This window comes from Caretta caretta, chromosome 13 (genome assembly GCF_965140235.1).
Source record: "Caretta caretta isolate rCarCar2 chromosome 13, rCarCar1.hap1, whole genome shotgun sequence".
Taxonomy (NCBI): domain Eukaryota; kingdom Metazoa; phylum Chordata; order Testudines; family Cheloniidae; genus Caretta; species Caretta caretta.
The window spans coordinates 270,490-297,973 of record NC_134218.1 but is presented as its reverse complement, the minus strand read 5'-3'; the positions used below and the strand labels follow the sequence as shown (position 1 = coordinate 297,973).

Sequence of the window (27,484 nt, the reverse complement as noted above, 5' to 3'; positions counted from 1 at the left end):
CTTTCCCATATATCTCTTCCTGCCATCTGCCTAATAAGAGTCTGGCATAGTCAGCCACAACAATTCCACCTTTTGCAATACGGCTGTACCCTGAGAAGCAGTTATAAACTATGCCAATAAACTCTGGAAAAAGTCTGCCAGGCTTTTGAGTGGTTAATGGGGGCATGTGCTCACTGTACCTGTAATTTCTGAGCAGTCAAACTTCAAGACAAAACACTCTGTCTTATTTTTTTGCTATTCCTGTCTTTTCCATTTTGCGCCAGATTGTCTTGTTTGGTCTTAAAAGGAATGAGATCCAATTTCAACAACTCAAGACCATATACTGCTGACTTTTCCCCAGCAAGAACATTTAACACCATATTTTAAATCCATCTAAAGATGTAGGAGCAAGAGTTCTAAAAGACTCGATAACTAAAGTGGAAGGGAATGACGGTGACTGTTAAAATTAAGTTTCCCCCCTGATATTTTAAGTTTCAACAATTGTAACAGTTTCTCCTCTTTTCTGTGTGTTTAATAAATGTTTTTCATGGTGATTGTTATATTGGTAGTTGCCAGATATACCTGACATAAAACCCTGAGTTTAACATTGTAACAGCCAACAAATGTTTTAGAAAAATCCTAATCCCTGCTGGAACCAAGACAGTTGCTGCTTCACCCCCAGTCTCTTCACCCCCACCAGTCCCTGCTCCAAGAGTCCAGAAATACTTACTGGGACAGAAGTTTGGTGCCACTTTCCACCAGCCGTGTCAGCACTGTGATGCCCTCCATATTGATGAACTCTGTGGCAAAGGTCACATCTGCAGACAGTTTAGCCAGTTCCTTCATGGCATCCAGTCGGGCCTCCATGCTGTGTGACTGGGTCCTCTCCATCAGCTGTCGTGCTGCCCTGGACTGGGAGACAGGCAAGATCTTGCCAGTTACTTATGGGTCTGCTGACACTTCCTGAGCCTCTGCCAGGGATGCAGCAATGGGCAGAAGGAAAACAGCAAGGCCAAAGGGTTACCGGAACTGGCAGAACAGAAAACTAGTTGTCTAGGCAGATTGCGTTGGGATCAGGAATGCTGCTCTCAGCTGTAACTACAGCCAACTGGCAGGTGGGTCAAGTGTTCGTTTCTAATGCTGGATAAATCATCCAATCCCACTCCAGTAGGTACAGTGACTCCTCACTTAACATTGTAGTTATGTTCCTGAAAAATGCAACTTTAAGTGAAACAATGTTAAACAAATCCAATTTTCCCATAAGATTTAATGTAAATGCAGGGGGTGACGCCAAGGAAATTGTTTTGGGCAGACAAAAGGCACTATATACTGTACAGTACTGTGGCGGGGAGGTGCCCCTGGCTTATCCCACACAGGCACAGCCTGCTGCAGACAATGAGGCAGGCAAGGATGCTAGGAAGTACCTTGCACAGCAGTAGCTTCCCCCCAGAAGAACAGGTGCTGACTTTGCTGGGGGATGCTCCAGGCCTGCTTCTTCCCGTCCCTGCTCCACTCCAGCCCACCTTTCCCCACCCCGACTCCACCTCCTCCCCGGAGCACACCGCATCCCCGCTCCTCCCCCTTGCTCCCAGCGCTTCCCTGCCGCCAAACAGCTGTTTGGCAGCACTTAGGACTTTCTGGGATGGAGGAGGAGGAGTGCAGACGCGGTGCTTCCTCACTCCTCTCCCTCCCTCCAGTGGCGGATTTAGACTTAGTGGGACCCTGTGCTCAGCTTCATTTTTGCCCGCTCCCCCTCCGCTCCTCCCGTGGGGGAGCATTCTCTCTTATCTTCCCTCCCTCCCCCATTTTTCATTCTTTTTCTCTCCATTCTCCTCCTGGGGCTGGGGGTGCAGGGTCTGGGAGAGAGTTAGGGTGTGGGAGAAGGCTCAGGGCTGGGGCAGGCAGGAGGTGCAGAGCACTTACCTGGGGCAGCTCCTGTTTGGTGCAGGGGGTGTGCAGATGGCTCCACGCAGCGCGGCATCACCCCCATGGCCACGATTCTGGGAGCTGCTTCCCCCCCCCCCCACCAGCCAGGCAGGACCACCCAGAACACAGGGGCTTTAGGGGCTGCGAAACCACCGCTTCTCTTCGGCCAGCTGGCTGCACGGCTGCCCCTGCTCCTCCTGAGTCCTCCAGCCCATGCTCGCAGTGCCGCATTCCGAAAGGGGCTTTAGAGCTGCAGGCCAGGGCCCCGGGTCCCCCTTAGCCCACGGCCCTGCAGCCCCTAGGTTCCAGGTGGCCCTGCCTGGTGGGGGGAGGGAGGGCAGCTTCCCCGTTCCCTCCCTCCCAGAAAGTCCTAAGCACTGCCAAACAGCTGTTTGGCAGCGGGGGAAGCGCTGGGAGGGAGGGGAAGGAGGTGGAGAAGAGAAACTTGTGCAATGCTCCCTTGTAAAGTTGCTGCTCTTCCACAGAATCTTATAAGCAGTGGTCAGAACAGGCAGCCAAACAACGTTATAAGGGAGCATTGCACAACTTTAAACGAGCATGTTCCCTAATGGAGTAGCAATGTAACCTGGAAACAATGTTAAGCGGGAGGACGTTAAATGAGGAGTTACTGTACAGACATTGAAAGTGGGAACCATAAGAAATATGAGGCCCCAAAATACCTTTTAGTTCCAAAGAAAAATCTCTCTAAAGCTTTTTAATGCATCCAACACTTTTTCCTCTTTCCATCTGTCCTCATACTGGAAAGAGATAGAACTCTTCTCCACTTCTCACACAAAACTGGTATGCTACTTTGCTGTGTGGTTAAAAAACAGCTGCCATCTCCCATCCCACAGGAGGCTGCATTTCAGAGGTGAACAAGCGATCCCTGTGTAAGCTGCTTTTTAAAATGTATTTATTTTTACTGTTATGATTGTGGTAGTCTCCAGCATCCATTCAGGATTGGGCCCTATTGTGCTGCGTGCTGTGCACTCAGGAAGACGCAGGCCTTGCTCCAAGGAACTTAAACTCTAATTTAAAACAAGATGCAACAAGAGAAGTGTGGAAGCAGGAGGAGCTAATTGGGTGAAATTGTGGGGTTACATCACCTCACGAGGGATGCAATGCAGTGGGTCAAGTCACTCAAACTATTTATTTTTCTCTTGTAAGTAAATCAGTAAAGCTGGCTCTTCCTGCTTGGGGCTAAACTGCTCTTCATAGGGGGCACCATCTTTCAGTTTAGTCCACCAAGCAGCAGGAGTAGGCTCAGTCCCGGGAGGAGGAGCAGGGTGCTGAGTGGCTGGAATGAGCTTATGGCAGAGAAACAACTGAAGGAAGGCATATACCGGGGAGACAGCCAGCTGCAGGATGGTCCCATTTTTAATGTCACAGCGAGTCTGCAAAGAGAAAAGAGAAACATCTGAGCAGCATGAGGTGGTGATGGCGAAATGCAGTTGGCCATGGATCTGTGCATCTATGCATGTGTGTATGCAGCCACATACACATGGAGGAAAAGGAGTTATGTTGGACCATAAGGTCCCTGTGCTCAAAAGTGAGTTGTGGGGAGGAAGGGGAAGTTGGGCCATGGGACAACTGTGCCCAAGCAGGTGTAGGGGAAAGGGGAAGAAGGGTTGGGACTGCATTGGTTAATGTAAGTTTCCATGTTTAGTGGCCATAGAGGGGAATGGGGCAAAACCTCTCCCAGTAATGGGGACAGCTGCAGCTCATTGCTGGCCAACGTAGAGACTCCTTCAAACCCCTTCCCTGGGGACCATCACACCATCCCCCCATACTGACCTGTTCTGTGATGTACAGCTGGGGCCCATCTGCATATCGCAGGGTATAGTATTCAGGGTTTGGCAGCGACCACCTGGCAGGGGGGAAGATGACACATAAGGCCCTGTCTCTTCCTTCTAACAGGCCACCACCCATGTCCAGGGCTAGGGCTTGGACTAGGGGTGGCTTGCTCCAAGTGGAAAAAAATGGAGATTTGGAGAGAAGCCCCAGTGAGAAGATTGTGGTTTCTGAAGAGGAGGGAGAAGGTGGGATCTCAGCCTGAATAAAACCAGGAGCTGAGAGAAACTCTGTGAAGGCCTGGACTGCAGAAACCTTAGAGGAGGCCAGGCCAAGCCTCAGGAGCCCTGAGTATCAGGGCACAAACATACACAGCAGGGGATCCCGTTACCCAGGAGTTCATGCTCCCAGCTAGAGCCCTGGGCCTGCCCCATGTCCAGGTTGGGAAGCCTGGAGGGAGGCAGTCCACACTGTACCACACATCTGGTAGGATATGTGAAAGGCCAGGCCCAACAGGGTGACTGCTCTGCTGCAGCAGGGCCTCCAGAAAGCCAGACTCACCCATCACAGACCTCCTTGATAATGGACGCCAGGGGCCTTTTCTAGAACAGAAAGAGAGAGAGTGTTCAGCAGTGACCCTTTCTCCCAGCCACAAGGGAAGCTTCCTGATTCTGTTTCCCCATGTTTCAGCACCATGCTCCAAGTTCCTCTCCTGCACCCAGCTCTCACCTGGTCTATTTCAAGCAGCTGGGCATTGGCTCCAGGCCATTCAACAGCCACTTTCACAATGTCCATGGGTGGTGGCATGGCTCCAGACTACTCCAGTTCCTTCTGAGATGGGGGAGACAGCATCCACCCCCAAACCTGTGGAAAGAGGAGATGGTGAGCAGCTCTTTTGGATCCATTTGGGTTCCTATATTGCACCCATCCCCACAGCACCTGAGCACCTGCAGGAGGACCATCTTGTGTGAAGCAGGGTCCGGCCTTTGGATAGGACACATCCAGGCAGTCTCTGGAACACACCCATCAGTGTTGCCCTACGTGACAATTGTTCTACCCCATCTCCTACGGGACCTCAGACTGCCCCTCTGGCTGACAGTGAGAGTGAAGGGTCCCATATGGTCCATCCTACCAGGGGCTTTCACGAAATGAACACAGAACATTGCAGGGCATGGACATTCAGTAAGTACCATGGCAGAGATCAGAAAGGTGTTGCACATACTCCCCCAAGGAATGAGGGACCCCCAACTCCTGTGCAAATACCATTGCAGTCTTAATGTTTTGGTCACATGGATTCAGAATCATAACAAGCTCAGCATTCATACTTTAAAGGCGGAGGCTGCCTACACTACAAATTACTTCAGTATAATTTATGTCTCTCAGGGGTGTGTGCGACATAAATTATACTCCTGAGCAACATAAATTACACCAACCTAAGTGCCAGTGTAGACAGCGCAATGCCAACGGGAGAGCTTCTCCCACTGACATAGCTACTCTCTCTCGTGGAGGCAGGAATTATTAAGCCAACAGGGGAGCTCTCTCCAGTCAACTTAGAGTGTCTTCACCAGAAGCTCTAAAGTGGCGCAGCTGTAAATGATGTAGTGTAGACATAGCCTGAGTCTGTAAATGCGTTGAGCTAGGACAAGACTCCTCAAGTGTTCCCCCAGCTGGAAGTCAGGGGTACCATTTTACAGAGTATGGTATTGTACATTATGAGATTTTATGCCTTAGCAACAGGCATTGGCCCTTGGTGCACAAAGGCCTGCTGCACCAATTTTATCTCCTTTTCAATGACTCTCAAGATGCTCATATAGGATTGTCAAGATTTCTCTCTTGTACATTTCCAAGTATATTTAATTCAGCTGAAGGAGCCAGAAGAACAGCCCCAGAGAGCGAGAGGGCAGGTATAACACAGGTCACAGCAGGGCAAGATTCCACACCCACAAGTACATCTCAGTTTTGACTGGAATGGCCCCAGAGGCAAGTTGAGTCTCTGTGACCCATTAAGTCCTTGGCTGTTGAAGAGGCCGAGCACTGCTAATTGTGGTGGTGGTTGTGTACTGGACACATAGTCCACTAAGAGCTGGATGGAGACAAACCACTCAGTATAGCAAAGAAAATGACAGCTGGATATGACTCAGACACTTGCCCTGGGCCCTCCTGCAAAGATGAATAGCTATGTCAACCCAATCCTGTCTGTGCAGCACTGGAGGTTCCCTAGCCCACTCCCTGCTTGCCCCCGTGGCTAGGTAGTTCAACACAAACAGACCAGTCACAACTGTGCAGCCAGGGCTGGTGCCCAGGAGAGAAATGATTTTCAGAAACCAGGTGAGAAAATAACTTGTTACCAGGCTACAGCTTCATGCCGAGAAAAGAGCAGGGTTGGGGAGTTGCAGGTCTCAGCAGCAAGCCCCCTGGCCTTGCTCTGCCCAAGCAGCCTGGGTAACAGAGGTTAGGGACTTGCTGTCACTATTTCTGCAGAGCTATGACACTTAGGACACTTCAGGATAATCAGCACAACAAAACCCTCTGCTAACTCCTACCACAGGCTCCCAGTCTGTATTTGGGTCATGGTGCAAGAGAAATAAGGAGCTTACAGAGCCTAATTGTCATCAGTGTGCAGCGAAAGAGCGGGTGAAGGGGGGAAAGTGCAGACTGAGCATTAGGCCCTTTCCCACTCCGAGCAGCTGCAAGCTGCACCCACTGCTCTGGGGACATGGGAACTTTGAAAAAGATTAAATGCTTCAGCGACATTAATAACCACCAGCCTGTCAGGGAAAGAGACTAACGGTCAACTTCTTGACCCACACCAGGCACATAAGCAGGTTCCTAGACAGAGCCACAGCAACATCTCCACCCCACACCCTTAGTGTGGCTGTGCTTCATCACCATGCCAGGCACAGATACAGCTGAACTGTGAGCTTCCGCCAGAGCTACGGTTACACCCAGCAGCTGCCAGGGTGTCAGGCTCTGACCCAGGACAGCCCAGGACCTGCCCAGGTCTGAATGTCGCATGGTGTCTAGGGTTCAATCCCCTGTGGCATGCAAGTCTGGCATGCAAGTCTGTGCTCTATCAGTGGCAGGCTGCAATTCAGTGAAATGTTATTGCTTGGTTCCTCTCTTTTCAGTTTGTAATACAGTTGCTTTTGCAGGCTGGAGGCTGCCTGTCTCCCTCCCACAGGGCTGTGGTCACTAACCACATGTAATGTGGGCCCCAGCACCACCATTCGCTCTCAGGCTGGGAGATTTCAAACAGCCTATGTGAGATCTGAACTGTCATAGAAAAAACAGCCTCTCCCCAAAGGGAAAGACAAGGTGCTGCCTGCAAAATCAGTCCCCAGCACAGAGGTCTCTCCCCCTCAGGCAAGACCTAGCAGGAGATGGGTAAAAAGCATCTGGAGTACAAAGTGATTTCTCCATGGAGCCAGAACCTGGGGGCAGCCCACTGCCACTCTTAGACTGAGAGGCAATGTCACAGCCACCTGCAGAACTGGAACACAGCCTTACGATGAATGCATGAGGATGATTTCCTTGATCTCTTAGAGAAGTGGAGGCCAGGACATGTAGACTGGGAGTGTTGAAGAGATGCTGGCAGCCTTTGCAGCAGAGGTTTGCCTGCTCTGCTGCATTTCCTTGTAGCAACGAATGACCAGCCCTGCACCTCCGGGCCTCTCCCTCTATTTCCAGTATCCGCTCCCAAAAACCTAGGAGTCAGTGGGATTCTGTGAGTGAATGACTAGTGACACAGAGAGGAAGAAAACAACTGATGCAGAAAAGTGCCTATTATGATGACGCACTTGTGACCTGGTCATGCCATTTTCTGGTTACATCAGCTCCTTGCAAAACCCAACTCTACCAGTCTTCAAGCCTTCAACCCTCTGCAATAAGAGATGTACAATCTCAGATCCTATAGCAACACTAGTGGAACAGAAAAGGCAACATCTGCTCTGCTAGCCGGAACTGGGCCTAGGCAGGAAAAGGCCCAGCTATAGGTATTCCAACAATTAATGCTGATTGGCATTTGCTTTCCCAGTTAGTGTCTCCAATGGAAGGGGAACAAGTGCTCATGGAAACAGGATATTCTGGGTGCAGAGTGCATTGCTAAACCCTGCCATTCACAAGTACAACCCACACATAACAGCTGCTCTGATGGGAGTGGAGCATGGACTGAATCAGTGAGATCTCCACAAACAGAGGAACCTCGCATGATTGCCATGCAAATTGAACAGCATAATCTGGAAAACACCTTCAGAAGCAGAGGGCTCTGCTAATACATCAAGAAAAAAACATCATGAGGGCTCAGTGGAAAGTTGCAAGGGAACTAAGAGGTCTTCAAAGGGCAGGTGCAGCACGAGTGCCAGCACGGCTTTCAGAGACGCTGGTACACCCGTCACATACCCAGGAAGGATTTCTCAGGGCTCCTGGAGTGTAATCCTCTCCGCAAAGGAGAGATCTGATATTAAACAGGCACAGCACTTGATTTAATCTCAAAGATACACACAGAACATCTTCCACTTTCCACAGGAATGCCGGCCTGAGCATCTATCCTTTGAGAAGGAACTGATCATAAGTGCAGAGATAGCACAGCACTGCAGTGAATGGGAAACAAAACCTCAACAGGAGTCACATGCCCAGCTAGATGGAACCAGGCCATTCAGACAACATGACAAGAAAGCAGCTGGAATGCCTATCCCAATTCCATGCACTGTAGATAAAAGTTGCCAGGTCCATTCTCTCCAGCACAAGAACAATATCTGCTATTTCATCCCCTAATGCTGGAGGCAACACAGCTGGGGCCACTGGAGGGAGCCATATCCTTTTCCAAGACTCCCTTTGGATCAGGACTCGACCTCCCTCATTGGGATAACAAACAGAACTGGATGTCCCTGCAGGACAGGACAGGACACCAAGCAAGATATCCTCACCTCGCCACAGTCCCCTCTTTTAGACCTTCCTGTGGAATCACCGGAAGGAATTAAAACTCACCTGAGAATTCAATTAGAGAAGCATTTAGAAAAGCCCAGTGCAGACCACAGCCATGGACCAGTTCAGAGAGAGAGAGAGAGAGAACGCTGGATAAAAGCACCCCCCTCTCACTCTCTGCTTAAGATGCCGCCTCAGCACACCACTGTCCTGTTGCCATGGGCTGCCACTGCCTGTGTGTTAATGTTCTCCCATTTATGGTAGGGTTTTGTCTTAACCCTTCCCTGTCTCTCACTGGAGAAGGCAAACACCTGGCTCCTTCCTACCCCTTCAGCTTGGGTCTCTGCTGTTCACAACATCATTTTAACATTGTGAAAATATGTCCCAGAGGGAGCTCTGACATGCTTCTGGTGTCACAAGCTCAGAGCAGTCTGCAGGCTGAGCCCTGCTCCGTCAGCAGGATCCTTTTATCTGAGCTGGGTAGGTCAGAGAATTTAGGGACCATGAACCTTGCCAGAAGCAGGGATGCACATTGTTCCATGGCTAGGACATACCAGGGCATGCAGGAAATACCGACATATCACTTGCCTTTTGGGAGCAACAGAATAATGATGCTTCAGGCCCAGGCATATCTGAGAGAAGACAGCCCAGGCTGGCTGGGAAGGAAGCTACATAACCAGTTCTGAGGCTGTTGAGGGTAGTATCCATAACAACTCTGCCTAGCCAAATGGTCTCCAGCCTTTCTCCTGAGTAATTAGGCTGCTATGTGTATTATGTGATTATCATGCACATTGTGTAGAGAGTTGTCACTTTGGATGGGCTATCACCAGCAGGAGAGTGAATTTGTGAGGGGGGGTGGAGGGTGAGAAAACCTGGATTTGTGCTGGAAATGGCCCAACTTGATGATCACTTTAGATAAGCTAAAAGAAAAGGAGTACTTGTGGCACCTTAGAGACTAACCAATTTATTTGAGCATGAGCTTTCGTGAGCTACAGCTCACTTCATCAGATGTTTACCGTGGAAACTGCAGCAGACTTTATATACACACAGAAATCATGAAACAATACCTCCTCCCACCCCACTGTCCTGCTGGTAATAGCTTATCTAAAGTGATCAACAGGTGGGCCATTTCCAGCACAAATCCAGGTTTTCTCACCCTCCACCCCCCCACACACAAATTCACTCTCCTGCTGGTGCTAGCCCATCCAAAGTGACAACTCTTTACATAATCAAGTCGGGCTATTTCCTGCATAGATCAAGGTTTTCTCACATCCCCCCCACCCCCATACACACACAAACTCACTCTTCTGCTGGTAATAGCTCATCTAAACTGACCATTCTCCAGGTTTAAATCCAAGTTAAACCAGAACATCGGGGGGGGGGGGGGTAGGAAAAAACAAGAGGAAACAGGCAGGACAGTGGGGTGGGAGGAGGTATTGTTTCATATTCTCTGTGTGTATATAAAGTCTGCTGCAGTTTCCACGGTATGCATCCGATGAAGTGAGCTGTAGCTCACGAAAGCTCATGCTCAAATAAATTGGTTAGTCTCTAAGGTGCCACAAGTACTCCTTTTCTTTTTGCGAATACAGACTAACACGGCTGTTACTCTGAAATAGGCTGCTACTGGCACCTTTATGGTCCCATCTGTCCTGCTCCTCTCAATGCAAAAGCCTCTCCTGAAGCAGAGGCTCAGAAAGAAACACTGTTATTGTTAGCCAGAGAACCCAGCACAGATCCGGGCATTTCCATGTGGGCACCCTGAACAAGGGATGACCAGACAGCTAATAGCACACAGAAGAATGAAGGTGCACACCCTTAAGATCCCTGGGACAGTGGGACTGCCCCTTCTTCCCTAACAAAGCATGAAGTTTCAGTCCCTTGCATAAGCTGATTTCTTGTGACCAATAGAGAGGGCTGAGAATACTGAAAATTAACTGGTGCAAACTCTGTGCATAGTTTACAGTGTGTTAATCACAATTACCGGTGTTTTGGCAATACAGACACACTGAGAAAAGTGCTCTGCTCACAAGTCTCATTTCCTGACAGTGAAACAGATTCCAGAACTCAGGACCAAATTCCTAATGGCAGGAGGATGCTAAAGTGCCCAGTGCCCAACTCAAAACTACCAAAAATGAGCGTCTCTCTAAAGTGTGACAGCTGAATGTCCAGATCCACACTGCATTCAGCCTTAAGCCCTCTGTCAGACATTTTAATCTTGGTTATTTCAGAGGAAGAAGGAAATCTATTCCATGAGCAAGTGCTACACATAAGGGGAGTGCCCTTCCTGACCACTGTAACAAGGGGCTGATGCCTTGAAGCCTGGATTCCCTTAAAGTCCAGTAAACTGCAATGATAGTAAGGGTGAGGAATGAAATATAGACCCAAGAAAACCTGCTGAGGCGGGGGAACTCTGCACCTCCAACCAGAGAAATCCATTACAGAGCTCTCCTCATCCTGCTTAGAACCCATCAAGACAGAGTCTCAGCCTCACTTCTTGTGTCTCCGAACAGCTTCAAGAAGCCTCATCTGTCAGAGAGTCACAATGCAGCAGCAGCCAGAGTCAGACACAAGAGCAAATTATCAACTAAGCCTTTATCTACATTTACTGTGATTAGGGTACACGGAGCAGCACCACCCCACAGGTCCCCAGAGACAATACATGGTTTCCAGAACAACTCCAAGCCTGTGGGACCTAACATGCAGGTTCTCATCCACAAAGGTCAGTGATAGGCAGGGATGAAAACTTCCCACAACTGACATGGGATCCTTATTTCCTGCTCTCCAATCAATACCTAACCAGGCCCCAGAAGTCTGGGAAATCCTAGTCATAGGAAGCGAGTGCTAAAAAACACCTGAGGCCCATTGGGTTCCCCCAGTCTAGTGTTAGGGTTACTGAGGGTAGGACTCTCCTGGCTAGAGTCAGAGTTACTAAGGGCAGGGATTCCTGGGCTAGGGTTAGGCCTGGGGCCTGTTGCAGACCTCAGCCTGGGCTCCCTGAACAAATAACTACTGCTCCCATAAACAAACAACCAGACCAACCCAACTTTGACCAACTTGGGCCAGTATTAAATGCACAGCAAGAGAGGTAGAGCAGGTTCAAGGAAGGTTTCCTCAACTGTCTAAATCTGCAGCATGCAAGTCCTATAACTATTATATCTGCAATTAATTTAACTGGAATGTATCCTGACCATGAAACATGCTTATATGAATACAAGAGAGAAGGACAAACAGAAGACAAGCTGAAAAGAGCTGGAATTTGTAGGGAACTGACTTTCCTAATATTTCTAGCCACCTCCCCACATCTCCTGGTTTCACTATAGCTGGAAAAGAGATTTGTGTTTGAATAATAGTCCTCCTTCCTCTTCTGCCATTCCTTGCAGGGAAATCACAATCCTGTGTTTGGGACCTCGTTACCAGTTGCCACGGAAAGATGGCATCTCCAGGATTCACAGGCTGTGAGGGAAGAAACTCATACTGGGATGTAGAGAGAAACAGAATTTATTATGTGCAAGAGCTGTGGAGCAAAATTCTGGGTAAGACTGTGAGGTGCCCAGGTGGGGGTTTCCTATAAGTCTCTGGCTCCTTTTCTTGTCCTGTGAGGAATGTGGGTCATTCTGGAAGTGCAGATTAAGATGAAACGATTCAACAGGAAGGGGAAATTCTCAGGGTTATAAATAGATCATGCTCTACAATTAGGCAGCACTACAGAGGTCACTGCAGAGCTCCCAGAGACAGCTGAGCCATATCTGCATTTTGGGCTAAGGATGCTTTCAGTAAATCCGCACTTTAAAAATACGTCAGCAGAAATTATATTAAACTATTTCCCCTTTTATAAGAGACACATGTACAAAACTAAAACAAAGCTCAGGAACACGACTCCTTATGTACAGTTGTGTATATAGTGGACTCAACTTATTCAAAGCCTTTGAACAGTCCCGCTGCAGACTGTACAGGGACACCCAAGGAAGACAGACAAGCATCAAAGGTGAAATGACCAGACATGGAGCATGAGAAGAATCCCAGCAGTTTATGAAATAGTCAGTGGAAGGTTTGTACAGGTATAACAATGTGCTATACAGACATATCACTCAAGAGACCCACAAAAACCAACGATGCAGCAGAAGAAGCTTTCTAACGCAGGAGAAACAAAGCTCAATATACTGGCAATACTTTGGATCAACACCTAAATACAGGGGATTGCTTAATGCAGGTGGTCTTCCAAACAGGCTTCACTGTATGGCTTAACAAAAACCAACCCCACAGGTGAGAGATGGTGTATTTTAAATTGGAATGAAATTTTGCAGAGTTAGGGGAAGTTCAGATATACCTAGTAAGATCTCAGTTTTGAAACTCTTGGAAAGCAGCATGTGTGATTATTACTATCAGACAGTTAGCAGTCTCTTACAACGCACTCCGCGACTGCACGATGATTTACAAATTTCTTGTGTGGAGATAAGAGCCTCGTCAAAACTAATTAAAGATCAATTTACTATGTGCAGGTACCTCACTGGAGAAATGTCTTCAAATAAAGCAGTGAGGGAAGGGGAGGCTAAAGTGGAGAGGCAATCAGCAGAGAAGCTCACAATACTCTGTTCAAAAAGCTTCTGCTCTGGGAAGCAGCAAATCTAGAAGACTGCTACACTCCAAATAGAATTAATTCTCCTATTCAAAAGCTCCATTTCCTTTGCTTTATGAAGAGAGAGCTGAATGTGTTGCACACAGAATAAAAATGAAGAGGAAGAAAAGAGCAACACAAGAAAATAAACTGCATGGCTGAAACCCCTAAACAATGAATAGCTCCAGCTTCTGAAAATCCTTGGATGCGGTATAACTTACTAGGAGATTCTCAGAAAGTCCCCAGTTGGCACTACCAACAGACAACAAGCTCCCCACAACAAAGGGGTGAGGACATGTCTAGTAGGGAAACTCATGGCAGATTGTTCTCTTGTCCAGAGTAGGGGCAGGGAAAAACAAAGTAGCTGAAGAAAGCCTATGCTGCACTACAGTCCCACCTTAGGGCTTTTTTCCAGTATCCCATATCTTCTCCCTCACCTCAATCCAGAAAGAAACAAAGAGAAACTTACCTCTTCTCTAGAGAACTCATCTCATACATGTCCTAGACTTAGCTTCCTCTGCGTCCCTCTACCTCCTAGCACCCTTATAACTTTCTCAGAGAGGCTGCGTATTATAACTGCCAGAAGTTTGCACTGGACATCTTTCTCAAATGACACTTGACTATAATAAGTCTATACTCGGATGTATTTGTTTTAACCTGCCTCTTGCAAGATGATTGGATAGAAAATACTTCATACGAAAGATGTAGATACCTAGTCACAGATAAAAAGGGAGGAGAGTTAGAAAAAGAAAGAGAACAATACAAACCAGACAGATGGGCAAGGAGAGAAATGCTGTAGGATGAGTCAGCAGAACCTGGAGTTTGGTACAAAATTCATCTTAAAAAGCTGCCTCCCAAAAACTTCTCTGAGCAAGTGTTGTGCATAGTACAGCTTCAGGGATGCACAATAATGATGTACGGTACCAAATCTACTTAATCAATCGCCATATTTAAAAGAACTGTGGATTTTTAGCTGGAAGCATACTCCACAGGAAAGGGATATAGCTATCATCCACCTCAAAAGCAGTCTAAATACTCTGCTGATTGAGAAGGCAGGTTAATGCTCAGAACAAATTAATACTGACCAACTAGACTGAAGCTGCTTCTCCAGGGAGCTGAACTGTCAAAAGAAGAATTTTAAATGTATTTGCAAATTAACAAGAAGTCAGACTCAGGACTGTACAGTTGGGATAATGTGTGTGACCTGTGCCATGTGTATGCTGAGGTGACAGGGGATAGGCTGCAGTCCCAGAAAACAAAAATATCAAATCTAATCAAGATAGTCAAAGAGCGTTTAACAACAGTAGTTCATTTGCCCTGAGCAGCAGTCACAGCCTGCAAGTATTCCTCAAATGGTAAAACGCGATATTTAGGCCCATGGATAAATCTGGTGCTCCAGACTTTTAAAACTTTAAAATGGAGTCATAATGGCATTATCAAATGAGATTACCAAAGTGACTCCCTGCAAAGACTTGGACACTATCAGCAAAACATTGGGTTTACTCTGGATGGCTTTAATAAAATTATGCACCAACAATTGCTTAATGCTACACAAACTACAAGACAAAGACAGATGTGTATCTTGATAATCTGACTGTGAGGTGATGTATAACTGAATATTGTCTGCATATTTATAGAAAGGTAGCTTGCATATTTCCATATAATGGGGACTAAGCAGGAACATGTCAACACAACCCCAAGTGAGAATCTGAAACAGGTGCCTGAGAGACACCACCACAGAATAAAGCAGATTCTGAGCTCCAATGACTTTGTGAAAGAACAGGAAACATTTAGACAACAAAGATTCAGATCAAGCCAGGGACAGCCTGAAGGACCAAGAATTGACTTCTGTCTAAAGAAGAGAATGTCATGGGTCACTGTGTCCAATGCTGCTCAGAGATCTTACTAACAGCAATTGTTATCAATGGTGCATGATAAACTTCTAGCAGTGCAGGTTCTGTATTATGTGGTTTTCAATAGCTCTGTTGGAGCTTTCCACATAAATCAAGCAGGCCCAGGCTGGCATGCAGGAGCTCTGAACTCTCTCAAGCACTTTCTCAATAGGATACACAGCTTAGAATTGGCAAAGAATTGACAGAATGGCTGTTCTAAAGCTAAAGGAAGAAACAATACCAAATACCTGAACCACACAATGAGGCAATTTGCAAAAGAAACTAAGGATGGTGCAGAGTGTGTGCGCACACGTGCAAGAAAACCTGGAAAAGCATATGTCAGGTAGGACAAACTCAGGCTCATTGTGAGATAAGAATTCCAGCCACACCACTGCAGGCTGTGATCACATTGGATCTTACAAGATAAATAGGATTCGGCTTGTTTGGTATTTTGATGAGAGATCTCCAAGAAACATCTAGATGTGGCAGGAAGTGGTGGTGGGGACTATCTTCCCTCTGGTCCACTCAAGAGGTGCCGTGAGTGCATTCTTAGAGAGAAAAGACCAAAGCTCTGGTGTCCTATCCCAATCCTAACTTCAGTAACTACTTTCTAGCTACACACACACACACACACATCAACCCAATTCCTTGTAAAGTTTTGATGAGTGGTGCTGTGAAACTGGTACCATGCCCTCCCCCACATGTGGATCCATTTCTGGTTTGTGATCCATGGGGTTGGACAGTACTACACTTAAGGTTACTAACACCAAGGAAAGCACAGACCCAGCACAGGGCAAGGTGGGGCCCAAAGGGTTATTCTCTGGCACTGCATAGAGGCAAGCTCAGCCAGCAAGGTCCAGGCAGCACTGAGTGAACACTGCCACAAGCAATGCCCACACCGATGCTGGGGCTCCCTCAACGCACCTGGCACCCAGCCCTCCGCAAGGCCCCCAGGCCCCAGCTTCCGTCTTGCAGCTGCCTTGAAGTACCCAGCTCCCCTCATGGTAGCTGGTTAAACCCAGCAGGCTCCCTGTGCTGAGGCACTTTGCTATAAACAAAATTGACACCCCCTCCCCCTATCCCGGGCACTGCCTCCCGCCCCCAGCCACCCTGTCCCACAACCCCCAGCTGGCCCAGGCACCAGCCCCCAACCCCGGCACCAGCCCAGGCACCGGCCCCCAACCGCAGCACCAGCCCCCCAACATCCCCCATCCCGGGCAGTGCCTCTGGCCCCCAGCCACCCTGTCCCACAACCCCCAGCTGGCCCAGGCACCAGCCCCCCACCGGCCCCCAACCCCCCAACATCCCCCATCCCGGGCAGTGCCTCCGGCCCCCAGCCACCCTGTCCCACAACCCCCAGCTGGCCCAGGCACCAGCCCCCCACCGGCCCCCAACCCCGGCACCAGCCCAGGCACCGGCCCCCAACCGCAGCACCAGCCCCCCAACATCCCCCATCCCGGGCAGTGCCTCCGGCCCCCAGCCACCCTGTCCCACGGCCCCCAGCTGGCCCAGGCACCAGCCCCCCTCACCAGCCCACAGCCCCCCAACATCCCCCATCCCGGGCAGTGCCTCCGGCCCCCAGCTGGCCCAGGCACCAGCCCCCCCCTCACCAGCCCACAGCCCCCCAACATCCCCCATCCCGGGCAGTGCCTCCGGCCCCCAGCCACCCTGTCCCACAACCCCCAGCTGGCCCAGGCACCAGCCCCCCACCGGCCCCCAACCCCCCAACATCCCCCATCCCGGGCAGTGCCTCCCGCCCCCAGCCACCCTGTCCCACAACCCCCAGCTGGCCCAGGCACCAGCCCCCTCACCAGCCCACAGCCCCCCAACATCCCCCATCCCGGGCAGTGCCTCCGGCCCCCAGCCACCCTGTCCCACGGCCCCCAGCTGGCCCAGGCACCAGCCCCCTCACCAGCCCACAGCCCCCCAACATCCCCCATCCCGGGCAGTGCCTCCGGCCCCCAGCCACCCTGTCCCACAACCCCCAGCTGGCCCAGGCACCAGCCCCCTCACCAGCCCACAGCCCCCCAACATCCCCCATCCCGGGCAGTGCCTCCGGCCCCCAGCCACCCTGTCCCACGGCCCCCAGCTGGCCCAGGCACCAGCCCCCTCACCAGCCCACAGCCCCCCAACATCCCCCATCCCGGGCAGTGCCTCCGGCCCCCAGCCACCCTGTCCCACGGCCCCCAGCTGGCCCAGGCACCAGCCCCCTCACCAGCCCACAGCCCCCCAACATCCCCCATCCCGGGCAGTGCCTCCGGCCCCCAGCCACCCTGTCCCACGGCCCCCAGCTGGCCCAGGCACCAGCCCCCTCACCAGCCCACAGCCCCCCAACATCCCCCATCCCGGGCAGTGCCTCCGGCCCCCAGCCACCCTGTCCCACAACCCCCAGCTGGCCCAGGCACCAGCCCCCTCACCAGCCCACAGCCCCCCAACATCCCCCATCCCGGGCAGTGCCTCCGGCCCCCAGCCACCCTGTCCCACGGCCCCCAGCTGGCCCAGGCACCAGCCCCCTCACCAGCCCACAGCCCCCCAACATCCCCCATCCCGGGCAGTGCCTCCGGCCCCCAGCCACCCTGTCCCACGGCCCCCAGCTGGCCCAGGCACCAGCCCCCTCACCAGCCCACAGCCCCCCAACATCCCCCATCCCGGGCAGTGCCTCCGGCCCCCAGCCACCCTGTCCCACGGCCCCCAGCTGGCCCAGGCACCAGCCCCCTCACCAGCCCACAGCCCCCCAACATCCCCCATCCCGGGCAGTGCCTCCGGCCCCCAGCCACCCTGTCCCACGGCCCCCAGCTGGCCCAGGCACCAGCCCCCTCACCAGCCCACAGCCCCCCAACATCCCCCATCCCGGGCAGTGCCTCCGGCCCCCAGCCACCCTGTCCCACAACCCCCAGCTGGCCCAGGCACCAGCCCCCTCACCAGCCCACAGCCCCCCAACATCCCCCATCCCGGGCAGTGCCTCCGGCCCCCAGCCACCCTGTCCCACGGCCCCCAGCTGGCCCAGGCACCAGCCCCCTCACCAGCCCACAGCCCCCCAACATCCCCCATCCCGGGCAGTGCCTCCGGCCCCCAGCCACCCTGTCCCACGGCCCCCAGCTGGCCCAGGCACCAGCCCCCTCACCAGCCCACAGCCCCCCAACATCCCCCATCCCGGGCAGTGCCTCCGGCCCCCAGCCACCCTGTCCCACGGCCCCCAGCTGGCCCAGGCACCAGCCCCCTCACCAGCCCACAGCCCCCCAACATCCCCCATCCCGGGCAGTGCCTCCCGCCCCCAGCCACCCTGTCCCACGGCCCCCAGCTGGCCCAGGCACCAGCCCCCCCATCCCGGCCACCACCCCCCGCTCCCAACGGCCCTCCCGCCCCAGTGTCCCCGCTCCCCCCCTCTCACCCGAGCCGGCGGCTCCCAGTCCCCGTCGCGACCCGCCTCCAGGCGCGCAGACCCGCCCCCAAGGCCGCGACCAGCCCCATTGCAGCCTCTGCTTGTCACGCAGCCCCCTGTGCCTCCCATTGGACAGGAGGCCTGTCTGTCACTCAGACGAACGGGGCGGCTCGTAACCCAGCCGTTCATCGCTCTGCGGACAAGCGGGTCCCGCCCGCCGCCGTTGCCCGCCGCGGGCTAAGGCCCGGCCTGTGACTGACCCCCCGGGGATGGGGCCGGTGGCGGGCTGGGGGCATGGGGCATGCTGAGCGGGCAAGGTGGGGAGGGGGCGCCGCTGAGCGGGGGGTGCATAGGCCGGGGCGGGGAATAAGTGAGCCGGCTGGATGCCGCGGGGGGCAGAGGAATGCGAGGCCGGAGCGAAGGAGGGGGGAGGCTGGACGAGAAAGAGAAGCAGGGTGGTGCATTGCAGTCATTAAGGCGAAAGCATGGATGACGATTTGGCATCTGACGGGAGGGACAGAGACTCGTGCAGCTGTTGGTGGTACTGGGTGATTTTTGTCTCTGTAGCTAGTGGGGTAGTCAGAAACAGCCAGGAGTCCAGATACCCTCTGAGGTTGTGATCTAACATAGTGATCTGGGGCTGGTACCTTCAGTGAGGTGTGATGTTACGTGCCTCCCTTTAGCCACCAGTATCATAAGAACATCAGAACGGTCATACTGGGTCAGACCAAAGGTCCATCTAGCCCAGTATCCTGTCTGATGACAGGGGCCAATGCCAGGACAGGTGCCCAGAGGGAATGACCAGGTGATCCATCAAGTGATCCATCTCCTGTTGCCCATTCCTGGCTTCTGGCAAACAGAGGCTAGGGACACTGTTCCTGCCCCATCCTGGCTAATAGCCATTGATGGATCTATCCTCCATGAATTTATCTAGTTCTTTTTTGAACCCTGATATAGTCTTGGCCTTCACAACATCCTCTGGCAAAGAGTTCCACAGGTTGACTGTGCATTGTGTGAAGAAATACTTCCTTTTGTTTGTTTTAAACCTGCTGACTATTAATTTAATTTGGTGACCCCTAAGTTTTTGTGTTTGAGGAGTAAATAACACTTCCTTGTTTACTTTCTCCACAACAGTCATGATTTTATAGACCTCCATCATATCCCCCCCAGCCATCTCTTTTCCAAGCTGAAATGTCCATGTCCCTAATAATTTTTGTTGCCCATCTCTGTACCTTTTCCAATTCTAATATCTCTTTTGAGATGAGGCATCCAGAACTGCACACAGTATTCAAGATGTGAGTGTACCATGGATTTATATAGAAGCAATACATTTTCTGTCTTATTATCTATCCCTTTCTTAAAGATTCCCAACATTCTGTTTGCTTTTTTGACTGCTGCTGCACATTGTGTGGATGTTTTCAGACAACTATCCACAATGGCACCAAGATCTCTTTCTTGAGTGGTAACAGCTAATTTCGACCCCATCATTTTATATGTATAGTTGGGATTATGTTTTCCAATGTGCACTACTTCGCATTTATCAACATTTAATTTCATTCACCATTTTGTTGGTCAGGTCACCCAGTTTTGTGACATCTCTTTGTAACTCTTCACAGTCTGCTTTGAACTTTTCACCAGTCTCCTACATCGTCTCTTAGTTTGGCTTCAGCCAGCTATTCTACACTGAGACTGAGCTTCTCCAAGCACCAGGATAGTTGGGAAACGTTAATGTTTGTATTAAACATAAAGGAGCTCTAAAGCTGGGTGTTATCTTCATATTGCCGTCATTGGAGCGTCTCTTGTCTCCTAGACTCAATTTACTGTTCCTGGGATTCAGAGGAGTGGGTGATCTCCATGAACCACTGTAGACTGGCTAGTCCTAGCAGCAAGAAGTGCTGCTTTGTACAGTTTGGTGCAGGCATTCAGATTGGAAAACCAATTAAAATTCCAGAATAATTCAGGAGGGAGTGATTTAACAGCTCCTAAAACAGGGACGTAGCATCTCTTGACCACTTCCACAATGTAGACATGTCAAAAATTCTGTCTGATTTATTTACTACAAATATCATGCACATTTTAAATATATTTAAAAATGGAAGAGGAACTTTTCTTTCAGAAAGGCCAGTGCCAACTTCCTTCAAACAACCGTTTGTTATGTTAAGCTCTTGCTCAAGAAATTGTTTCTTAGCTCTGGCTTTCTTGATGGTTATTACATTGTCTTAAACGTTTTCTTTGGTAAGGGTTCAGAGGTTTGTGGCACAGCACCTTTGGTGTCAATAGGTATCTCTGGTTTCATAGTAGCAGCTGTGTTAGTCTGTATTTGCAAAAAGAAAAGGAGTACTTGTGGCACCTTAGAGATTAACAAATTTATTTGAGTGTAAGCTTTTGTGAGCTACAGCTCACAACTGAAGGCATCCGATGAAGTGAGCTGTAGCTCACGAAAGCTTACGCTCAAATAAATTTATTAGTCTCTAAGGTGCCACAAGTCCTCCTTTTCTTTTTGTGACTAGGTATCTCTGTGTTCCCTAGTTCCTTTAGCTTCTGCTGTGATGCCTACAAGAAAATAGCTTAGTAGGGCACCTACCTGTCTGGGTCAGCACTCAGGAGTGGGCTAGCCATCCTTCCAGAGAGCAGAGGTGAAACCCGCGGGAAGCAGCAGAACCCTAGATGAGGGAAGGCCCGGGGACTGGATTGTGTGTATGGGGCGGGCAGGCAAATGCAGCATGTTTAATCTAAACACTAAAGCTAGACGATCAGGCCGCTCCCAAAACCACCCGTCACCTGTCTGCAGGCCGTGTCCCTCGCGGCCTTTGCCTGGGGCAGGCCCGGTGAGGGAAGCGCCAGGGTAGCTCAGGCACCGCCAGCGTCCAGTAATAAACGACCCTTTCGCCCCGCCCCCGGGCTTGCCCTCGAGACCCCGGCCCCCGCGGCTGGCGAGGCTCGGGCCGGCGCAGGAGGGGCCAGGGAGGGAACAGGCTGTGGCGGGCGGCGGACAATCGCTCGGTGCGCGGGCAGCAGCACCACCGTCCCCGTTCTTTTCCGTGAAACCCCACCGGAAACACCTCCGGTCCCCGCGGCCGGAGGGAAGGGGGAACACTTTGTGCGCGGGCCGTGCCGGCACTTCCGGTCTGGTCCAAACAGCAGGGAGGGACCGGAAGTGTAGGGGGCACAGTTATCGCACGGACACTTCCGGGTCAGGTGACTTTTCCGCTGTGAGCAGGCGGTTGGCGAGGCTGCGGCGGGAGAAATTGGTGGGGTGCTGGTGTTGGAAAAGCCGCAGCCATGGTGAGGGCCCGGGTGTAACGCGGCGGCGGGAGGAGGGGGGGCCGGGCCCCGGGTGTAACGCGGCGGCGGGAGGAGGGGGGCCGGGCCCCGGGTGTAACGCGGCGGCGGGAGGAGGGGGGCCGGGCCCCGGGTGTAACGCGGCGGCGGGAGGAGGGGGGGCCGGGCCCCGGGTGTAACGCGGCGGCGGGAGGAGGGGGGCCGGGCCCCGGGTGTAACGCGGCGGCGGGAGGAGGGGGGGCCGGGCCCCGGGTGTAACGCGGCGGCGGGAGGAGGGGGGGGCCGGGCCCCGGGTGTAACGCGGCGGCGGGAGGAGGGGGGGGCCGGGCCCCGGGTGTAACGCGGCGGCGGGAGGAGGGGGGGGCCGGGCCCCGGGTGTAACGCGGCGGCGGGAGGAGGGGGGGGCCGGGCCCCGGGTGTAACGCGGCGGCGGGAGGAGGGGGGGGCCGGGCCCCGGGTGTAACGCGGCGGCGGGAGGAGGGGGGGGCCGGGCCCCGGGTGTAACGCGGCGGCGGGAGGAGGGGGGGGCCGGGCCCCGGGTGTAACGCGGCGGCGGGAGGAGGGGGGGGCCGGGCCCCGGGTGTAACGCGGCGGCGGGAGGAGGGGGGGCCGGGCCCCGGGTGTAACGCGGCGGCTCCTCTTGTAGACTGTGGGGAAGAGCAGCAAGATGCTGCAACACATCGATTATCGCATGAGGTGCATCCTGCAGGATGGACGTGTCTTCATCGGCACTTTCAAGGCCTTCGACAAGCACATGAACCTGATCCTGTGTGATTGCGATGAGTTCCGCAAGATCAAGTGAGCAGGGGTTGTCAGGGTGTGGGCGGAGGGGAGAGACTGCATCACATGGGTGGCTGTCCTGTGTATTCTCATTGAAGGATTTTGGAAGAGTAACAAAGCGAAATGAGAATGAGTGGGATTGAGTTCCAGGGAAAGACTGAAGGGGCTAAGCACCGCTGTCTGGCAGAGGTTGAGCGATAGTTTGTGAATATCTGAAAGGTGTAACCTCCAATATGGAAGGGGCCCTATTAGGGTAGGTAATGGGGTTATAACTCAGTTTCTCCCCACTGCTCCATTGAAAATACTTAGCAGAACACATGGAAAAACATCCTGACTTTGAGCTATATCTAGTTTAGGTGGGAGCTCCACACTTCAAAATAAATAGAATGCTTATGTAACTGATGTTATTGTGGTGAGTCTGTGCCTTTCTAGGGATGGGAGGTTATCCCTACTAGCCTAAAAGTAGGAGCTTCTAGTAGTTGTAGTAGATTTATATCCTTCTAGATTAGCCACGAGTGGAGCAACCACTCTGCTAATGTGGGTTACAACTAGCCGAGTGTACACTAGGTAACAATCTTGTCCTGGCCCTGGAAAGTTGGACTGACTGGATCTTGTAGTAGAGCTCTTCATCTCTGCTTTCTGAATCATCTGCCTGCTTCATGACCTGGTGCTTCTGTTATGGATTCGGCAAGCTGGTTGACTTGGTGGGTGTGGTTTTTGAGATGAGGGTCGCACCTCTGGTTCTGATTATTTCCATGTTTCTCTATACCCACTTTATTCCTGCAGCTCTAGCGGAGGAGTTAGAATGCAGTGGCTGCAGCATTAAGTGTTGTTAGTTTGAAAAACATGGGTGAATTGGTTTGGTTGCTGTGTTGATAGAATTCTAATAACCTCTATGGATTTCGGGAGGTGTGCATTCATGTTGTCTTCCCCACTTCTGATTCAAGCAGGTAAAACAAGCAAGGGAAACAATTTTATGGAGTCTGTACCCTCTCTCCAGTAACAGCTTTGGTGTGTTCTTGGGATGGGGGGGAACATCACCAGTTTTGGAATAGTGGGATGAGGTATCTGTCACAGACTTGAACAGCGGTGTTCAGAGGAATGCTTTTCTCTAAAAACTTACTTCTCTCTCTCTGTCTCTCTCTCTCAGACCCAAGAATTCAAAGCAGCCAGAGCGGGAAGAGAAACGGGTCCTGGGTCTGGTATTGCTGCGAGGAGAGAACCTGGTGTCTATGACAGTTGAGGGGCCACCTCCAAAAGATGTAAGGAGGATGGGTGCAGAACCAAAGGGGTCAGACAAATCCAGTGTCCATTGCCAACGGGGTTTAAATGGCTAGTCATTAGCTCTACTCTTTCCTGGCACTAGCCTGTGTCTGGATCCAGGGAATTTCACTGTGCAAAGTCTAACTTGTTCTGTAGCAGCTAACACCCATTAGAGATGAAGTGCTTGGGGGTCTGAAACATCTTGCTGAACTGAAATCACTGATTGCTTGTATTTCCCTATGTTTCAGACTGGCATTGCCCGGGTGCCTCTAGCTGGAGCTGCAGGAGGACCTGGAGTTGGGAGGGCAGCTGGACGAGGAGTGCCAGCTGGTGCTCCCATGCCACAGGCGCCAGCAGGGTTAGCTGGTCCTGTCAGAGGAGTGGGAGGACCATCCCAACAGGTGAAATGCTGTGGTTCAGTAGAAGAAAGGACTTAACTCTTGATTACTGTATTTTGAATAGATTTCAATCTCTTGGCTCTGTGTGGTTCAAGTGTTTGTGCTAGGCAACAGCAATCCAAAAATAGATTGAACTGGGGTCCTGGGACTAGCATGTTGCATAGCAGACTCCTCGGCATGTCTGTAGCTCATGCACTGATAGGGAACGGTTTGAAGGAAAGGTGCAGCTTCCTGTATAAAACCCACTTAGTATAATTCTACACTGAATTCCCCGCACAGTAGTGTGTTAAGGGTGTGCAGCCCTGTCTTGTAACGAGGGCTCATACATGAAATGGAAAATGGGGTAAAAGTCCTAAGGCATGAGAAATGAAGTTAAACCTTTCTTCTTATTGTCCCATTTGCTATAAAAGCAACACTTTGTGCAGTATTTGTGAATTTTCTTTCTGTTCACAGGTGATGACGCCTCAGGGCCGTGGAACAGTTGCTGCTGCTGCTGCTGCTGCCACAGCTAGTATAGCCGGAGCTCCTACCCAATACACACCAGGCCGTGGTGGTCCTCCCCCTCCAATGGGCAGAGGAGCACCTCCTCCAGGTAAAGAACAGCTTTGCTTGTGGTCTAGGACAAGAGGAGGACCATAAGGTGTGGCTGGATTGATGATGACTTTTGACTTTATCTGAACCCAATGAAGAATTGGTATTAAGCAGGATTACTCTGAGGTCCAGCCAGTAGTGAGTTGTGGCTACATTCAACATGGAACTGTAGCAAACAGTAAGCAAAGAATCTGCTGGAGACAGTTGTTTGTTCCTCTTTGGGTTGGGAGTCTGCGCTTCAGTACTTATTATAAGGCCAATCTGTAGTGAAATGCTCATCCCTATCTTAGGTGTAGCAAGTGTCTGTACCAGTTCTGAAACTTGTCCTCTTCCTTTCATTGCAGGAATGATGGGACCACCTCCTGGCATGAGACCACCCATGGGTCCACCCATGGGAATGCCACCTGGCCGAGGTGCACCCATGGGAATGCCTCCCCCAGGGATGAGACCGCCTCCCCCAGGGATGAGAGGTGAGTGAGCCTTCTTGGTATGTGGGAAGGGTGGTATCCAGTTCTGGATAAGTGTGGGACTGTGACAATGTATAAACTTCAGTAGAGTATGGTGGAGCAGAACTACGTTCCCCCTGCTAGAACAGCTGAGAAACTGCCCTGTAAAACCATTCAGTGTCTCAAGAGGGGCCTCTAGGTCTTTTGAAGCAATGAACTGCACTGTTGCTGAATAGCGTTTTCTGCGTGACCTTGCTTCAGATGCTTTGTTGTTCTTTGTAGACTTTTCAACTGATGGCCTTTGTTCTTTTCCTTCCAGGTCCCCCTCCCCCTGGTATGCGCCCACCACGACCTTAAGATATTCTGTGCTGTTACTGTGGATTGTGTGGGAGCTAGAGTTAAGTGAATGGGCTCTGTTTTGCCCCCTGAACGGCCTAGGATTCATTATGTATATTTTTTTTCTATTTACTGGCTGTAAAATTTGCCCTTTTTAATAAAGTTAGAAAATTCTCCCTTGGGGATTACTTTTATTCCACCTGCAGGTGGTTTGAGGCCCAAGGCTCTATGTGGAAGGTAGAAAAGCACTTAAAATGGTGGTGGCAGGAGCTACCTTCAGTCCTTGAAGGAGTAGCAGCAGGAGCAGCTAATAGGAGTTTTGCAAGGAAGTTCTCCAGCTGAAGGAGTAACTACATGACCATTGAAGTGAGTTTGTGTGCTTGCTGCCTGATTGAAGTATGTAGTGTGGTCTGATTTGGGATCCATCTGCTGAGCCTAGCAGCCTGCTAGGCAAGGCTGAGACCTTCTTAACGAGGCTTTGATCTCTATTCCCTTTAGCACCCATTAATCCTTAACTAGGGGACAGGGCTACTCAGGGAGAGCAGGGATTTAAAAAGCCAACTCCAAAGGGCTTGTCTACACTACCGCGCGGGGTCGATCTAAGATACACAACTTCGGCTACGTGAATAGCGTAGCTGAAGTCTATGTACTTAGATCTACTTACCGCGGTGTCTTTACTGCAGTAAGTCAACAGCTGATGCTCTCTCGTGGACTTTGCTTGTGCTCCTCGTTCTGGTGGAGTACCAGAGTCAATGGGAGAGCGCTCAGCAGTCGATTTATCACATCTGCTGGATCGATTGCTGCCTTCCGAGCTGGCGAGTAGTATAGACGAGCCCTAAGTGAGCAGAGGAGCTAGCTAACAGTTTTGCAAAAGAATGTAAGAGCTAGATGCACCTAATTAACATTCTTTAAACTTAGACCAATAAACTCCCTCCCACCCCCCAAAAAAAGTTACAGGAGTAAAAAGAATGCACACAGAAGTCCAGCAGCAGAGTGGGGACTGTTCTGTTTACTGCAGTGAATACAGCATGTGTGATTACCTGCCTTGTGGCCAGGTGGCGTGTGTCCATTTAGGGCAAGGAACTCATAGCCCTCAGAGACCATGTAAAGGCTCTAGAGACCAGTGTGACTGAACTGGAGGAGCTAAGGGAGACAGAGGCACATAACTGAGACTTTCCTAGACACACAGTGGTCCTACCCCCAGTCTGACAGCCTCTGTGCTATTGAAGAGGATGAAAGTCTTGGTGAAGGAGAACATCAGAGTAGAGGGAAATTATCTTGTAGCTGGGACCCTCCTTCCAGATGCCATGGGTGTCTCCTCACACTGAAATTCCTCCCTGGGGGAGGGAATCCCATTTATTAGAAAAAGCCAGGTAATAGCAATGGGAGACTTGATCACTAGAAATGTAGACAGCTGGGTTTGTGCTGAGACTGAGCATCACATGGTGAATTGCCTGCTGGTTGCAAACATTGCAGATCTCTTGAGACATCTAGACAGGCGTATGTGAAGTGCTGGGGAGAAGCCAGTAGTCATAGTACAAATAGTTACCAATGAAATAAGGAAAGGTAGGAGAGAGGTCCTGGCAGCAAAATGTAAGGAGCTAGGAACAATATTGAAGTCCAGGACCTCCATGGTAGCATTTTCTGATATGCTGCCAGTTACTGCCTGGCAAAGACAATGGTGTAGAGAAGAGGGGTTTAGGTTCATTAGGAACTGGGGAATCTTTTGGAAAGTAGAAGCCTCTAGAGCAGCAGTAGTCTATTTTTGGTCAAGGTCCAGACTCCAGAGAAAAGTAAATAATAATCACAATAATGAGTAAATACAAAGATTTCAGGGTCCATTCAAAAGCATATGGCAGTCTGGATTTGGCCTACAGTCA

The 27,484-nt window shown here is 51.2% G+C and overlaps 2 protein-coding genes across 6 annotated transcripts in view; one reads left to right on the top strand and one right to left on the bottom strand.

Moving 5' to 3' along the window:
- The window catches only part of ELMO2 (engulfment and cell motility 2), a 49,705-nt gene extending 28,236 nt beyond the window's left edge, over nucleotides 1-21,469 (bottom strand). For 2 of the 5 annotated variants that reach the window (XM_048820249.2, XM_075118601.1), the window contains exons 1-6: nucleotides 18,518-18,616; nucleotides 4,426-4,560; nucleotides 4,258-4,298; nucleotides 3,700-3,772; nucleotides 3,249-3,299; nucleotides 710-891 (exon numbers count right to left, since the gene is read on the bottom strand). In XM_048820249.2, coding sequence (XP_048676206.1) covers nucleotides 710-891; nucleotides 3,249-3,299; nucleotides 3,700-3,772; nucleotides 4,258-4,298; nucleotides 4,426-4,503 — 425 coding nt within the window. In that variant the 5' untranslated portion in view covers nucleotides 4,504-4,560; nucleotides 18,518-18,616. Of the gene's footprint in view, nucleotides 1-709; nucleotides 892-3,248; nucleotides 3,300-3,699; nucleotides 3,773-4,257; nucleotides 4,299-4,425; nucleotides 4,561-8,682; nucleotides 8,706-16,050; nucleotides 16,139-18,517; nucleotides 18,617-21,092 lie in introns of those variants that run through there. The other 3 variants (XM_048820248.2, XM_048820251.2, XM_048820252.1) reach the window with 3 other exon arrangements.
- A 183-nt stretch (nucleotides 21,470-21,652) lies between these two features.
- SNRPB (small nuclear ribonucleoprotein polypeptides B and B1) lies at nucleotides 21,653-25,780 on the top strand. Its single transcript, XM_048820274.2, has 7 exons — nucleotides 21,653-21,793; nucleotides 22,437-22,588; nucleotides 23,721-23,832; nucleotides 24,082-24,234; nucleotides 24,685-24,823; nucleotides 25,167-25,292; nucleotides 25,588-25,780. The coding sequence occupies exons 1-7, from the start codon at nucleotides 21,791-21,793 to the stop codon at nucleotides 25,623-25,625; spliced, it is 723 nt and encodes a 240-aa protein (XP_048676231.1). The 5' UTR covers nucleotides 21,653-21,790; the 3' UTR covers nucleotides 25,626-25,780.
- The last annotated feature ends 1,704 nt before the right edge of the window (nucleotides 25,781-27,484 follow it).